Here is a 17,711-nt window from a genome sequence, read left to right on the forward strand (position 1 = left end):
GGTCCAAGTCTTTTGAGTCCTGGTGCTTCCTCTCTTACTATATGGTTGCGAGACATGGACGCTATCCAGTGACCTGAGACGAAGACTGGACTCCTCTGGTACTGTGTCTCTCCGGAAAATCCTTGGGTACCGTTGGTTTGAATTTGTGTTGTCCCGAATGAGGCACATGACCTGCATTGTGAGGGAGCGTCAGTTACGGCACTATGGCCATGTGGCACGTTTCCCCAAGGGTGATCCGGTTCATTGTCGGGGACCCAAGTGGCTGGACCAGGCCAAGGGGTCGCCCACATAACACCTGGCTGCGGCAGATAGAGGGTCATTTCCAGAGGGTGGGACTGGACCGCGTGTCTGCCTGGGGGGTTGCCAACCAGCTGTTTTGACGTGTGGTGGGTGCGGCAACGCGCTGTACCAGTGCACGCTCCCCAACTTGACTTGACTTGACAATGATTTGCTATTCATGTGTGCATTTTCATTAATTTAATTAATTCACACGCCTGCACTCTGCATAGCCCTGCTGCGCCTGTGTGTCGTGTACTAAAATACAGTGAAAGAACTGCCAATTGTTCTTTGACAAAGGTAATTCAGTACTGGCCCACATGGCATCACAGTGTTTATGACTAAAGTGTAGCAGTGCTGGTAAATAAGAACTGCATCTCCCAGCAGTCCTTGTTGGGGCTGCTGGGGTCAAAGGAGGTTTAAAAGAGGGCAGAGGGCAAAAGGAAAAGAGTTTTGTTTTGTTGCGTTGTGTGTTGTGTTCATCTGTCATGCTGCCTGCTGTTATTGGAACTCTAATTAATCTTTGTGTCCTGGACTGTATTCGTTTGTTGGGGTCTGGATCGTCTGTCTACCTGTGCACTGAAGACTGTGTTGGATTCATTGGTTTCCAGAAGAGTGGAGCGCTCCTGAACCATCCATCTGATTTCATCCTTTCAGTAACTACCGGTAGGACCGGGTTTTCTTTCACCCTTTCAACATACTGATCGCTGGACTTAACTGCATCACCTCTCATTTCATCCGGTTTGGTTTACATGGACTTTGATGTGTGGTGTTTGTGTACATATGTTAACTGTCATGTCGCCGAAGGGGTCAGGGGTGGTATTACTGTTTTCATTTAGTTAATTTTGTTTCATTATATTCTTAATTGTTTGCCTTTCCCAGTGTGCTTTATTGATCTCTGTCGTGAGTGTGTGTGGGTCGATCCAAGGCTGGGGACATTCCTGGGATCTCTTCTATTAAAATAAATAAATCACCGTCACCCTTGACAATGTGAATCTTAGCAGCCCCTGACCGCTACAACAGAATTGTCAAAAGCAATGCAGCACAGCGAGCGCCGTAACATCACTTTGACGACTCTCTGTATTATTTAACAACAATAACACTATTTATTTCTCTAGCACGTTTTCATACAAATGATGGAGCTCAAAGTGCTTTACAGTGCTTAACACTACTTAACATAGAATAAAAAGTAAGGGCTGGTGGACAGGGAGAACAGAAAAAAAAAAAAAAAAATCTGCAGGGGTCCCAGGCCATGAGACCACCCACCTGACCCCCACTGGGCATTCAACCTCACATAAATGACCTCAATCAGTCCTCACGGTATTCAGGGTTCACATGGAAGAACTTGATGATGACAGTCATGTGGACTTCTGGCCTTCAATCCATCAATGAAGGGACATCACGAGGGCACAAAGCGCCACCACAGAAAACTGGAAAAAGAACAGAAGAGAAAGTAGGGGTTAGTACGGATTACAGAGCCACCATGAATTATAATTAAATACATATACAGAATATAAGCATTAAACTAAAATGAAGCTATGAGAAAGCCATGTTAAAATTATGAGTTTTTAGCAGTTTTTTTAAAGTGCTCCACTGTATTAGCCTGGCAAATTTCTATCAGTCAGCTATTCCAGATTTTAGGTGCATAACAGCAGAAGGCCGCCTCACCATCTCTGTTAAGTTTAGCTCTTGCAATTCTAAGCAGAAACTCATTTGAAGATCTAAGGTTCTTTAAGATGTTTAAGATGATCGATGCGCAAGGATGCCACACAAAACTCAACCCCAATCCAAAACACTCTCCAGGATACAAGGCTGAAGTTGGCTACTTCTTCTGATTTTATGTTCCACCTTAAATTGCGCTCTACGGCGCATGTTTAGGATAAGAGCAACTTTACTAATGGACTGCACTGCATCCTGCGGCAGAGGGGACGTTGTCAAAAACGGCTGCAAAATGAAACCTACCGGTTATTAGAGAACCACAGGGGACAACTTTAGAGAGAAAGCCTTTGGAGTTTCGAACACGATGAAGATCTAATCAATTGGGCCGGGTATAAAAAAAGAAGGTCCTGAGGTAAGGTGACCTGAATTTTTTGGGCCAATCCGGGGTCATGGATGCATAGAAGAGCATAGACTAAAAAGCGAACGCTTATCACGTGATTTCTCGCCAAAGTTGCAGGATGCGGTAAAGCATAACCTCCGTCAAAACACCGCGCACGCGCGCCGAGTTCAAATTAGCGTGGTGATGAGATGCATTCAAAAAAGTGAACCAGCTGAAACCGGGGACATGTTTCTGAGTGGGGACTGTCCCCGGAAAACGGGGACGGATGGTCACCTTACCTGAGGCGGCTCCATATACTTTGTGTACATTTATCGGCACCCATGTAGTCTGCCGGCACCTTTCAAACTAAAACCAATCCGCAATAAAGTGAGTAACTTATTCGGTGTTGGTATAGCATCGTCGGTAGAGCCCGTTAGCCCCACGAATCCTATGCAGCTGCCGCATGTTCAGAGTGATGCCCCGTAAGGCAAGTTCAGTGTTGTCATAACTCATTCCCAAGTCGAAAAAATAGCCGCAGGATGGGGTCTTTAATACATTTGTCTGGATACAGCAAGGCCACGCAGTGCGCAGGCGCAAGAATTAACCACATCGAGGGAATATTTAAATTAAAACACGCGCGCGAACTGTACATCGCTCCTAGATTTTTTTTTTACTATTATTATTTTTATCTTCGGAGTTCTGCATATCTCAATATAAATGAAGTGATCACGCATTTATTTCTTCTATCGATCTGAGGTACCACGCAGTCCTCTCCACTATAACTAATCCACTGTGGCTGTCTTCACTCTTTGTCAATAAAGATTGTTGATAACAGACGCCCTTCTCGTTCTCGTCGCGTACCGTGACGTCACCGTAAGTCTGCGTGACGATGGCGATGTGATGTTTATGTAGTTGCTGCCATCCCGATTTGGTGCCGTGCTTATTTTGTCGAAATTCTTTGTTCTATATCACCAGATAACTAAGGACAATAATCTTGCGTAGAAGATACAAGTTTACGTACAGTTCGTAGGTAAGTTTCCCGTCTGATTGGGAGTCAGTGTCGGTCGTCTGATGCTGGCGTTTTACTGTCGATGGGGAGGTAGTTGAAAGCTGTGTTTGTCTTCTTGGATGTCGACGTTTAATTACTATGGCGATTTCGATAAAGATGAAGATAACAATGATAAAGGTGGTGGTAATAATAGTAGTGGTTGCTTAACGTTTGTCAGATCAGATCAGAGGTTTAGTTTAAGGAAGTATAGTTTTACTTAACGGTTTGACTGTAATACCATGGTGATATCAGTTACTGAAAGGATTTTTTTCATTTTAAAATATTATAATCACGGAGCTCGTTTTTCTCGAGAAGTTATTTACTTCCCTTATGACATGTTTTATGGTTCAGAGATTGTAATTCACCATTACTTTGAAATCGGAGATGTTGCAGACTACGCAGTTCACCCTAGCACCGCCGTTTGTCCCTCAGTTGTTCTGCACGTCAAGCAGGTAATTTAGCATTCACGTTATTTGTGAAGACAGGTGTGTCTATGCAGAAATGCGCCCCCCTAGTCCGAGCTCAGGTACCCGACGGGGCGTCCAGCGTTTTCAGTCCTTTGCTGTATTTACTGACATTGAGGACTGTGGTGCGGCGCGCAGCTTCAGTTTCACGGTCCACTGTGCAGAAACGTCACCGCCGTATTCGTATTTGTGATCTCCAGTAGTGACAAGGCGGCCCACCAAAGTTAGCAGAAGCTCAGTATTCTGGATTAGTGTGTTTGAAGTCTTCCTTTTACATAAAAAGTGAAGCAGCTCACGAAGATATCCGAGTGACCTCGTATGATAATTGCGCATTTTGTGAATTTCCCATTGGGATTAATAAAGTATCTATCTATCTATCTATCTATCTATCTATCTATCTATCTATCTATCTATCTATCTATCTATCTATCTATCATTTTCCAGCAGTGGCATCACTAGGGTTGGTGTCACCCAGTGGACACCCGTAGGCCCCCGAGGGATTGAGCTCATTATTTAAACACCTGGCCGTCCAGTATAGTGTCTATTACTGGTGTGTGGACACTCCATTGGGAACAGGCCCACCTTGATGAATTAAGCCTGTGGTCAACTGTTCAACTCATTGAGCGTTAGGGAGGATTGAGTTTCCCCCTTTGCCCACAGACCCACAATCATTTTAGTGAGCCCTTTGTCACTCTTGGTGCTTTCAGCCCTATACACTGCACAAAAAATGTACAGACAGTCATCTTGGTGTCACTCCCTCTGATGGTGTCACCTGGTGTGGTCCACACCCCTCTAGTGACTTCCCTGCTTTCCCCTTATAAAACACATGATCTCTTTGTAGGCATGCCATGCCGCACAGTCCTTAATGAAGGCGTCAGTGATAAATGACATCATGTGTAGGTTCAACCAAAGTGATGAACTGAAAAAGAAACCGCTGTGTAGAGCACTGCTCCGCAACCGTTTCTCACCTACGACACACCAAAGTTCTTCGTAGAATTCCGCGGCACATCAAAAGGGGGGGTGGGGGGTGGTGGTATGGGAGCGACTGGCGGTCCACTCCGAGCGCCAGCTATTTAGGGGCGTCCAAACTACGGTAGTTTCCTTTTTTTTTCTTTCAGCTTTGGGGCGTCAAATTTTTCACCGCCCCGGACAACATGAACTCCAGCTACGCCACTGATATATAGATATTAATTTAATACACAGATTTTACAATAAATTTTCATTTTTTGTTATAAGTATACATTTATTATAAGTATACATACATAAAAACTATACTATATTTACTTTTATGCAATCTTAATAATTATTATAACATAATAACTGATTAATGTGATACCTGCGCTTGTTTCAATGAACACAAAAGTTTTATATTCGGCTCAATATTTGACAGCGCAACCCGAAGTTCTTGGTCAAGATCTTTTAAGCATGACCGCTTATCATTTTTAATTAACACAAGAGTTGTTTGTCTTTTTTTGGCATAACTGGGATGGTTTGAATTTAGATGGCGATTTAGTTTACTGGGTGCCATTGCCTCTTTTGATAGCTGATCGCCGCAAATGATGCATTGTGACTTTGGAGCCGTTTTGTCACCACACCACGAGAATCCATATCGAATGTAGTCTTCGTTGTACTTCTTTTTCACAATCTTCTTTGTTTTTTTTGCAACACTTGTGCTAGGTTCTTCATCATCTGTACGTGAAGACGAATCTTTTCCACGTAAAAATGTATCCATATTTAAAGGGGTATAAAACTAAATATGAATCACACGAAGAACGTTAACCATACACAATTCAGCAACACAACTAATAGTAAAGAATAATAACTACTGTCGCAAGACAAGTGAATGCGACGTAGCACGACTAATACGTCGGCTTGAATTGAATCTAGGTGAGGGCACGGAGCGCTCTGCCTATCAAAGCATACTACGAAGTTGTCTGGCGACTACGTGGGGCCTACGTCATAGGTGCCAGGCGATGGGATTTATTATTTCAGAGAAATCACACATAAAATTATGAAACCTTTAAAAGGCTATTTACACGAATATTTCATTGCACGTATTCTCGTTATTGTGTTTCTAAGGAGGACCGTTGAAATATTATTTAGTTAGAAAATTGTCTTATTTGACCGCGTCACACCTGTATCGGCTCAAGGCACACCAGTGTGCCGTGGCACACCGGTTGCGGAGCACTGGTGTAGAGGAATACAACCAGGCAAAGGACATCCATCCATCCATCCATTTTCCAACCCGCTGAATTCGAACACAGGGTCACGGGGGTCTGCCGGATCCAATCCCAGCCAACACAGGGCACAAGGCAGGGAACCAATCCCGGGCAGGGCGCCAACCCACCGCAGGACACACACACACCAAGCACACACTAGGGCCAATTTAGAATCGCCAATCAATCTAACATGTCTTTGGTCTGTGGGTGGAAACCGGAGCACCTGGAGGAAACCCACGCAGACACGGGGAGAACATGCAAACTCTAGGCAAAGGACAGCCATAGTAAAAAGGGGTAGTTATGGGAGATGTGGCAATTTACACCATGGTAAGGGTAAGCGTAGTGACAAGACACAAGGTGGTTATCCTTCATCATCAAAGTCTCTCCCAAGCAGACAGGTGTTTCCAGATTTGCTGCCTCAGAAACACAAACAAATTGGCAAAGGTGAAGACCAGAAATGAAGTGCAATAAGAAATGCATCCAGCTTACCTCCTTTTGAAATCTGAAGATGTCCAGCACCAGTGTCAGTGCAGAGCTGGCACAAACCACTGGCACACACATCTACAGGCTGGAAAAGTCTTACGAGAAATCAGAAATGGTCTTCATGGAACATGGTAGGAATAAAGCCAAATGATTCACCTATGCATGACAGATTGTGCAGAAAAATGGCTGCGGGCCCTCAAATCTGATTAATCCAAATTTGCAATCTGACAGAAGACCATGTGACTGAAAAGCACTGGAGATCAATAGGTGGATGGATGGATGGATGGATGAATGTCTGCAGGTAACTAGGAAGCACAGTGCAGGTTCCTTGCGGGATTGGGGCAGCATTTCCACAAATGGAGTTGGTGATTTGATCAAAGTCAATGGCCCTCTCACGGGCAGATTCATAACCATCATCCAGTACCATCATGGAGGGCTGTGTGATCTGTCACAATGTCATTCTTCAGCATGACTGTGAGCCCAAATCCTCAAAAGAGAGCCATCGGATGGTGTGGCCACCACAGAAACCTTAACTTCATGTCATCAAGCCAGTCTGGGATTGCAAGGAAGACCACCATAGTCTGCAATGGGACTGGGGTGAGAGCACAAGAAGCAGGTGAGGACCTTCAGAAGCTGCATGTCAGTGAAGGCAAATGGTGGGCCTGCCACATATTGATTTCATTGAAGTTTTCTTCTGTTTACTGCACTTTTTAGGAAGTTTATTGATTAACCAACTGTGTAAGCCCATGTTGTAAAAAGCCCGGGGTCCTAGAAACTATTGAAATCGTCAGGAAAAAAATATGAAATGTAGAGATGTTAGGTAATTAAAAGGAACTGCTCTGGGCGTCTCTCTGCTAGGGGGTTTCATTTTGCTGACGTGCTCACCTCGCTTGTGTTGTTAGCGACTAAGCAAGTTTCTGTTCCCTCGGAGGTGAAGCCCTTACCCCGACTCCACGTCTCACTTACAGGCCGAACAGACTGACACACACACTTCCATGCGTAGACATATTTCTATTATAATAAAAAATCCTGGGACGAGGTGAGACTTTGTGCCAAGAGATGTAACCACGCTCTGGGCTGGAAATAAAAGACAAAGACTAGATGATGTAAAGTAGAACGTCATAAAGAATTCAAAAATGTTGGCGCGATACACATGCAGAGCAGGTTAGAGATAATGGAAGCACAAGAATTCGAAAGTCTCAAAAAAATGACAGTCAAGATCACATTAGCGCAAACAAATGGAAATTATTACTTGGTGAAATAAAGAAAAGAGATCGAATATCCATCCATCCATTTTCCAACCCGCTGAATCCAAACACAGGGTCACGGGGGTCTGCTGGAGCCAATCCCAGCCAACACAGGGCACAAGGCAGGAACCAATCCCAGGCAGGGTGCCAACCCACCGCAGGAGATCGAATATATTATTCAGATTTAAACTTTAAGTCGGAGACTTGTAGATCGTCTAATTTGTGTTACCATCAGGGAAAAGTAGCGTTTCTTCCCAATGAAAAGGCGTATCCGCAAGAATTAAAAGATTTGTTGTTTGGTGAAAGTGAAATCGACAAACGCGAGTGGCAGAGACGTAAAGTGGTTGGCGTGTAGCACAGGCCGGGGAGTTGGTGAGCGAAGTGAACAGTGGGTGAAGCTCCCAAGTTTATTATTTTTTATTTTATTTTTATTATTATTATTATTACCACGCTTCTTTTAACTTCACCTGTTTGTGGTCTGGTACAAATCTCATAATCGATATTTAACCCACTTCCTATTATCCAAATGATTTGAAGTTTTGCATACTTACTCATTTCCGATGACAATACATGAATCAATAATCAGTTTCACTGATCAATTAATCCATGTTAAATAAGAAATGAAATTTTCATATGAAGAATAGTTTAAGATTTCACCAATAGATGGCGCTAGTAATGGATAGAAATATTAAAGGAAATGTTAAAATATTGATTGCAAAATTATACTAAAACAAACCCAAGACTAAAAAGTTGAAAATAATATATATTGTGATGGACGGCCGGCTGCCCCTGGAATAGAAGGATGGGGGAAGGCAGCAACTTGCCAACACTGCTTCCCCCAAGACGCTAGATGGCAGCATCCCTGGAGTGCAGTGGTACCCAGGATTCCCACAGGGCATTATGGGGCATTATGGGACATGGAGTTCGGATAGGTGCCGTGGGTGCCACCAGGAGGAGCTGTCAAAAGACAAGAGGATTTTGTTTTCCAATATAGCCCAAGTCATGGGACGGAAGGACAGAAATCCTTCCGGGTTGAAGAAAAATGTAATTCTCCATCTGACCCGGAAGTGCTGACAAATCGCGTGAACAGAAGAGGAGAAGCACTTCTGGGTCAAGGACTATATAGAGGACTGGTGGAGACCCAGCAGGCGAGCCGGAGTTGGGAGGGAGTGTGACGGAGCTGCTGGGAGGAGAGGATTGTATTGTTGTGGTTAGTGATTATTTGATTATTGTGAATTGTGGAGATTGTGGTGCTTTGTGCAGTTTATTTGAGAAAATAATTAAAAATCTGCTTGGTGCTTTAGATAAAAGCCAAGCAAAATGACACCTTTTACTGGCTAACTAAAAAGATTACAATATGCAAGCTTTCGAAGGCAACTCAGGCCCCTTCTTCAGGCGAGTTGTAATCATCAAGATGCTTGGTGCTTTTAAACTCGTGTCCTAAACATCTGTCTGTTGGGTTTCACAGGGCAAGAGCGCCCTCTAGTGTCCACAATATATATATAAAAAATACTTTTTAAAAACCAGGCCTATACAATATTAAGTTAAAAAGTAAAAAATCAGTCTCTCATCCATCACTCGTAAAATAAGCGTGGGCGCTTTTGCAAAGATTTTAAGAAGTGGTTTTTGAATGTTAATTGATGAAAGAGTCAATGCTTTTTAAGCGTGGTTTTTAAAAAGTATTTTTTTTATATACAGTATGTATTCTATATAAGATAGAAACTACTCCTGGAATTACTTTTTAAAGTATCCCTACTTTCCAGCACTTTTCACCAGTGCCTTTAGACATGTGCACAGTACTGCGTGTTTATATTCTGTTGTATACTTTTAGTGGGTTTGCCTTTTATTGCTACTGTCCGTAACCGTTCTGAGGAGACATGCAAGTAAGAATTTCATTGTGCTGAGCACACACGACGATCAGCTTGAACACTGGTTGGAAATGATTTGATCCAATGTGTCTCCAGAGTCGTGACTTCTCAGAGTTCTTTTAATACTGAGGTACCTTGGCAATCGAGGTCACCCTGCGAAAACTATCAATGGCCATCGATCCACTGGGGGAGACAACTGCTCTGACATTCTTGCTTGATTCACCAATGGGAGCGCTAGCATTGCTGCTTGTGTCACCAAGGTGGATCCCGCCCACTTGAAGCAAAAAACGTGGGTCGCCACACCAGAAGGGTCGAGAAGCTCTGATTTAATCCATCTCATTAGGTTGCTGTTATGTTAAAGGTTTGTACCTTACTAGTACAGGAGCCGATTGCTTTCTAAGTGTAAATGAAGTGGTGTACAGTTATAGTAACAGGCAGTCCCAGGGTGGTGTACCGTGTTAGTGAGAAGTCAAGCAACATGACCCCTTTCATTAGTGTCATAGTTAGCCAATAAAAGGTGTCATTTTTTTGACTTCTTAGTAGTGGGCAGTAAAGAGTCAAATGTAGATAAGGTAAAGAGAGGCAAAGCCACCACTGAGTCACAGGGCCATTGTTAGCTTCATTATGCCTCGTCCTGGGACACGGGGTGGGGAAAAAACTAACAGTATGTCTGGAATTGGAGTTACTGTATTTAATACTATTAATGTTTCAGAGGTTTTAAAGATTCATTGATAAAAGTATCGGGCCCACCTCTTAATTATTGAATTCAATCAGGCGCATTGTCACAGGTGTATAAAATCAGCACCTAGCAGTCTGCATTTACAAACCTTTGAGAAACAAAACGGGTCGTTCTGAAGAGCTCAGTGACTTCAAGCGTGGCACTGTGACAGGATGCCACCTTTGCAATAAGAAGCTTTGTGAAAATATTCCACGGTCAACTGTAAGGGATGCTGTTAGCAAGTGGAAGTGTTTAGGAACAACAGCAACTCAGCCACGTAGCGGAAGACCATGTAAAGTCACAGAATGGGGTCAACGACTACTAAGGTGCATGGGGTGTAAAAGTCAGCATTGCTCTGCTGATTCCATAGCTGAAGAGTTCCAGACTTCCATTGGCGTTCATGTAAGCACAAAAACTGTGCGGTGGGAGTTTCATGGAATGAGCAGCTGCATGCAAGCCTCGCATCACCAAGTCCAATGCCAAGCATCAGATGGAGTGGTGGAGACGTGTCATATGGAGTGATGAATCGCGCTTCTCTGTTTTAGCAGTCGGATGGGTGAGTCTGAGAGAACGTTACCTACCTGACCACATTGTGCCAACTGTGAAGTTTGGTGGAGGTGGGATAATGGTGTGGGCTGTCTTTCAGGGTTTGGGATAGGCAGCTTACTTTCAGTGAAGGGCAATCTTAATGCTTCAGCATACCAGGACATTTTGGACAGCACTGTGCTTCCAACTTTGTGGAGTTTCAGGAAGGCTCTTTTCTATTCATGTGTGACTGTGCCCCACTGCGCAGGTTCATAAAGAATTGGTTGGATGAGTTTGGTGTGGAAGAACTTGACTGGCCTGCACAGAGAGCCCTGAGCTCAACTCCATCGAACACCTTTGGGATGAACTGGAATGGTGATTGGGAGCCTGGTCTTCTCGCCCAACATCAGTGCCTGAGCTCATAAATGCTCTACAGAACAAATGGGCACAAAAAAATACACCAAAATCTTGTGGAAAGCCTTCCAAGAAGAGTTGACGCTGTTATAGCTTCAAAGGTGGGGACCTTCTCCATATTAAAGTCAAGGTATATGAATGCAGTGTCATTAAAGTCCCTGTTGGTGTAAAGGTCGGGCGTCCCAATAGTTTTGTCCATATGGTGTATTTGTGTTAAACATTACATGTGTCATTGTATGCAAATGTTTTTCTGTTAACACGATTTGTGCATTTTGTTTTCTTTCTGCAGAGTGTCCCCTGTCATTACAACATTACAATAATGGCAGAATCTCAGGCTGCTGCCCCAGAGGGATCTGTGGGATTGGAGGAGCCAAAAAAGATGACCAGAGAAGACTGGCGGAAAAAGAAAGAGTTGGAAGAACAGAGGAAGCTGGGTAATGCCCCGGCTGAGGTGGACGAAGAGGGCAAGTGAGTGTCTCATTTGTTTACATTTTAGTCATCTTCATAAAAAGACGAGTGTCTGTCTGTCTCTGTATGTCTGTGTGTCTGTCTGGTTGCTAGAGTTAAGAAGAAAAACCTTTAAAAATGGGGAAAACATGTAGCAGAAGGGTTAAACCAAATCAAAAATGATAGTAAAAATAATAGGCCAATAAGACCAATTTTCTTCCGTTATTCAACATTAAACGCTGGCAACAGCAGCATGGTTGTGACTTTCTTGCACCCTCTCAGGCCATGTGATTGTAGATTGTACAGTTAATAGCTGAAGCACTAGGGTGTTGTACCGTGTTAGCCATTGTGAATGTAGTGAGAAGTCAAGCAAAATGACCCATTTGATTGGCTAACTGAAAAGATTATAATATGCAGGCTTTCGAGGCAACCCTGGCCCCTTCAATGTCTGTAGACATCCAAGACAGGATTGTCTCGAGGCACAAATCTGGGGAAGGTTACAGAAAAAATTCTGCTACTTTGAAGGTTCCTATGAGCACAGTGGCCTCCATCATTCATAAGTGGAAGAAGTTCGAAACCACCAGGACTCTTCCTAGAGCTGGCCGGCCATCTAAACTGAGCGATCAGGGGAGAAGGGTCACTCTATCTGAGCTCCAGAGGTCCTCTGTGGAGAGAGGAGAACCTTCCAGAAGGATTACCATCTCTGCAGCAATCCACCAATCAGGCCTGTATGGTAGATTGGCCAGATGGAAGCTTCTCCTTAGTAAAAGACACATGGCAGCCCGCCTGGAGTTTGCCAAAAGGCATCTGAAGGACTCTCAGACCACGAGAAAGAAAATTCTCTGGTCTGATGAGACAAAGATTGAACTCTTTGGTGTGATTGCCAGGCGTCACGTTTGGAGGAAACCAGGCACCGCTCATCACCAGGCCAATACCATCCCTACAGTGAAGCATGGTGGTGGCAGCATCATGCTGTGGGGATGTTTTTCAGCGGCAGGGACTGGGAGACTAATCAGGATAAAGGGAAAGATGACTGCAGCAATGTACAGAGACATCCTGGATGAAAACCTGCTCCAGAGCGCTCTTGACCTCAGACTGGGGTGACGCTTCATCTTTCAGCAGGACAACGACCCTAAGCACACAGCCAAGATATCAATGGAGTGGCTTCAGGACAACTCTGTGAATGTCCTTGAGTGGCCCAGACTTGAATCTGATTGAACATCTCTGAAGAGATCTTAAAATGGCTGTGCACCGACGCTTCCCATCCAACCTGATGGAGCTTGAGAGGTGCTGCAAAGAGGAATGGGCCAAACTGGCCAAGGATAGGTGTGCCAGGCTTGTGGCATCATAACAAGACTTGAGGCTGGAATTGCTGCCAAAGGTGCATCGACAAAGTATTGAGCAAAGGCTGTGAATACTTATGGACATGAGATTTCTCAGTTTTTTTTATTTTTAATAAATTTGCAAAAACCTCAAGTAAACTTTTTTCACGTTGTCATTATGAGGTGTTGTGTGTAGAATTCTGAGGAAAAAAATGAATTTAATCCATTTTGGAATAAGGCTGTGACATAACAAAATGTGGACAAAGTGATGAAGCGCTGTGAATACTTTCTGGATGCACTGTAGCTATGATATTTAACTTAAATTTTTATATAGGTAAAATATTTAACGTTTGATTGTAAAACAATTACAATTTGAAGAGACTAATTGAAGATTTGGTCTTGTATGTCTGTTATCATCCACTTGATGATTAGAATATCTGGACAATCATTGGAAATTGCTGGAATCAATTTGGACACAGTCTGTTTCTCACATGGACAACTTTATGTGGCGTGATCAGGGGTAGAAAGTCCTAAGGACCTTTATATATTGGCTAAAGATGGAAAAACCAAAAACATTATATATAACAAGGCATTGCATTAAATACAAGCACATTAATGATTCTTCATTGTTTGTTAATTCAATTTTATTATTTTTAAAGTTTTTTTTTTTTTATATATATATATATATATATTTCTCCAACAATTAAAAAAAAAAACACTTTATTTTCCTCCCGGGCAACGCTGGGTATTTCAGCTAGTGATAAGGTGAAAATGGCTATCATTCAGCCAACACAATATTGGTCCAGTTTTATTTTGCAGTTCTTGTGTTTGTGGCTGTTTTCATTAAAATGCTTTCTTTCTCATTTTTCCTGTTTTTCAGAGATATCAATCCTCACATTCCACAGTATATATCTTCTGTACCATGGTATATTGACCCTTCCAAAAGACCAACTCTGAAGCACCAGAGACCCCAAGCAGAGAAGGAAAAACAATTCTCAGCTATTGGCGATTGGTATAAAAGAGGAGTGCAGGAGGTAAACTATGACTAGAAATAAGCAAATAGAAACTTCCAGTTGATTTTCACATCGAATAAAAGTCTCGAGTGTGTGATTAGGTCTTACATTTGAGAGCTCGTGTTCTGTTCTTTCTCATCTGACACTTCAAAACAGCTTTATCCTCTACTTGTAAGCATGCCATGAAGTAGTGTTTAAATTATATCCTAGTACAGTTCACTCATAATATCTGTCACATGCTTATTGTTAATTTTTACTCAGAATTCTGTTGTCACTAAATATCGTAAAGGAGCATGTGAGAATTGTGGATCAATGACACACAAGAAAAAAGATTGCTTAGAGGTAAGTGCTTTGATTTCTTCATGACTGGCTCTTAGGATGAGTTCTAATCTAGGGGTCTTTTATTTATTAATTACTAGGGGGCCTTGCCCCCTGCTTGTTTTGTTCGCCAACTCCCGTGCTTGTACATTTGCTAGCCTCTCTGCGGTTCTGCCGCTTGCGTATGGGGATGCGGATGTACAATTTACTATTTTAGTAAACTAGTTAACTACATTACAGCTAGTAATTAACAATATTAAAAAATAGTAACAAATAATACAGTGGTACCTCGGTATACGTCCTTAATCTGTTCCAGATCCTTTGACTTATACCAAACAGGACGTATACCAAACAAATTTTTCCCATAAGAAATAAAGGGAAAATGATTAATCCTTTCCCATGAAAAAAAATCCTATTGTTATTGGCATATTATACATTGATGGGGTTGTATAAAATAATTTGAACACTGCTTAATACTAAAATACATAAATACAAAAGCAATTAGATGAAATAAATTAAAATTTAACCTCACTTTACTTTTTAATAACGTCTTTGTTTTTCACAATCATAGATACCGTCGTTCTCGGCATACGGTATGCAGCAGCCATGTCCCAGATACGAATGCCACCTTCATACTTTTCAACAATCAATTCAAATTTACATGAAAAAACACAAAATCACGTGAAAATTCACATAGAGTTATAGCGCGACTTGTTCACTGAATGCTAGCAACTGGCGTACTGACGCTCGTGGGCAGCGTAGGGTAGCACGTGGTGTGATGATGCAGGTCCGCTCCACACTCCCATATGTCCTTACGGGAAGCCCTGAACCCGACAGTGTCGGTAATGTCACCGAGATGAGCTGACAAATGAGGACAATTCTCAAATGAAGCCAGGGGATAGTGCAAGAATGCCAAGTGCTTTTATTTAAAGCAAAAATCAGTGTCCAAACAAAAAGTGCAGTGCATCTGGTTTCAATAAATAATTATTTCAAAAATATCCATGAAAACAAGTGTTCTGTGGGGATAAAAACAACAATAAATAAATCCAATAAAATCTGAGGTTACAAATGCAGTCTCACTCTTCCTGATCACAGCCCACCTGTGCAGGTGTGACTCGCTCCAACTACCTCATTAACTTCCCCGCGGTTGTGCAATTGCGCCCACGGAGAACGACACGGCTGTACGGGTTAAAACCTGGCCCTTTTTTTGAAGCCACGGACCACACACGGTTCTAGCACGCGAGTCCGAACAGGACGTATACCAAGTTGGACTTATTCCAAAGCAGACGTATACCGAGGTACCACTGTAATTTGAAAGTAAATTGTGTTTCATGTTGCGTTAGAGGTATTTGTTGCGTAATATGATTTTGTTCTGGTTGGCTTTGAAATTAACACGCAAACAATTTTTAAACTTACACTTTTACTGTAAAACTTCAGTAAAAACAAGTTTTTAATAAAATTTTAATAATAATAATAATAATTCATTACATTTATATAGCGCTTTTCTCAGTACTCAAATTTTCGTCAATATCACATTGAATTGTGATTCTGTTTTTGGACTTTCATCATGACAACGCCATTTATAACAATGTGATTGAATTTTGTTTCTTTCTGTCTATTAAATAAAACAACTTTTTCAAATGTTTGGCTCTAAGATTTGTTAATTATCTTTGCAAAAGCTATTCAAACGGGAAACTGTAAATGTTTAAATACGAATGGCATATCAAGATCTCCTTTGTTGTCTAATATAATCCTCTGATGATGTACTACGTTACATTTCTTGGATACGTCCTTCTTTCTACAGTAATTTGGCCGGTGGAAGACCTGACTGTGTTAACGGTTATAGATATTCTTCATGATATTGTAAATTGATATTCTCATCTTCCGCACCATCACCACCAACTGCTTCACCATAGTCTATTGATACGCATTTAACGAATTTGCTGTGTAACCGATCGTCATTTTTGGCGTTAATTCGTTTGACTTCATCGTTTCTCTGTGCTAGGATTGCCCGTGTATTCATTTTTACTGTTGATAACCCTTCGTGATGAAATTCTTCAATAAGATTTGGACATAATACATCTTCTTTTATTGGCAATTTAAAGTGAGGAAAACGTTTAAATTTATAAGAGAGGTGAAAGGGCCGTGTGCATTGTTGAATATGGTTGAGAGGGGGGCTTGACTTGAAGAAATCTCATGGCCAACATCTCGTCTTGCGCTACTTGAAATTATCTCTTTGAAAAAGTCTCGTCTCAGGATTTCCTTTCATAATAGAGAGATATTAGAGAGATATGCATAGGATTCTCTTTGAATGTATTCAAATCATCAACTTTAAGAATATTCTTTTCTACACATGCAATCCATGACATCCGCACCACAAGCTGCTTAGGAAGGTAAAGCGTATGAGATGGGACTCCAGCCATCCGGCACTGCCACTTTTCACCCTCCTCCTGTCTGGGAAGCGTCTGAAGTCCATCTGAACACACACTTCCAGATTCAGCAACAGTTCTTACTCAACTCCGATTAGGCTCATGAATAATCAGTAATCTTGTCACCTCCACTGCTACTACTACTGCTGTCTTGCACATGCATTTGCTGTCACTTTTTGCATTTATTTTATATTTATTTTGTCTCTGGTGTTTGTTTTCTGTCTGCGGCGACACATGCAAGTAAGCATTTCATTGTACATGGAACCTGCTCTTATACACATGACAATGGAGAACTGAATCTTGAATAATTACATGATGTTATTGTGTACATTCAGAAAATGGTTTGTCCTCACACCAAGTAGTCTGGACTTGTATTGCATTCACATCAGAGCTATGACAGGGTAGCCATGATGTCCATTTACTTGTTGGGTTTAGGGAATAAAGCAGAAACATCCATTTTCTTCTTATGTCTTCTGTGTACCTGTGCAAAGCCAAACAAATTACCTCGTATTTCTAATTAAATGAAAATGTTTCGCAAAGTGTAGTAAGTCTTAGTCGGGCAAACAATGGGAATATTTCGAAAGGGGGATTCTTTCATATACCCACTGTAAGTGCCTTTGACATGCAAATATTTAAATATTTTACATTGACGATGACTCATTATACTCATACTTGGCAGTTTTTGTTGTTGTTTGAAAAGAGACCGAGGAAAGTGGGTGCAAAGTACACGGGAACCAACATAGCACCAGATGAGCACGCGCAGATCCAGTTAGATTTGGATTATGATGGAAAGAGGGATCGGTGGAATGGGTACGATCCAGAAGAACACATGAGAATTGTTGAAGAGTATTCCAAGGTTGATTTGGTAAATATGATCTTATA

The 17,711-nt window shown here is 42.0% G+C and overlaps 1 protein-coding gene across 1 annotated transcript in view; it reads left to right on the forward strand.

Annotated features, from left to right (window-relative positions):
- Window positions 1–3,178: 3,178 nt before the first annotated feature.
- Window positions 3,179–17,711, forward strand: part of slu7 (SLU7 homolog, splicing factor) — a 41,044-nt gene continuing 26,511 nt past the window's right edge. The window contains exons 1-5 of the mRNA XM_028813169.2: window positions 3,179–3,344; window positions 11,590–11,768; window positions 13,950–14,103; window positions 14,344–14,424; window positions 17,530–17,694. Of these exons, the coding sequence (XP_028669002.1) occupies window positions 11,620–11,768; window positions 13,950–14,103; window positions 14,344–14,424; window positions 17,530–17,694 (549 nt within the window). The 5' untranslated portion in view covers window positions 3,179–3,344; window positions 11,590–11,619. The remainder of the gene's footprint in view (window positions 3,345–11,589; window positions 11,769–13,949; window positions 14,104–14,343; window positions 14,425–17,529; window positions 17,695–17,711) is intronic.

Source organism: Erpetoichthys calabaricus, chromosome 11 (assembly GCF_900747795.2).
Source record: "Erpetoichthys calabaricus chromosome 11, fErpCal1.3, whole genome shotgun sequence".
NCBI lineage: Eukaryota > Metazoa > Chordata > Cladistia > Polypteriformes > Polypteridae > Erpetoichthys > Erpetoichthys calabaricus.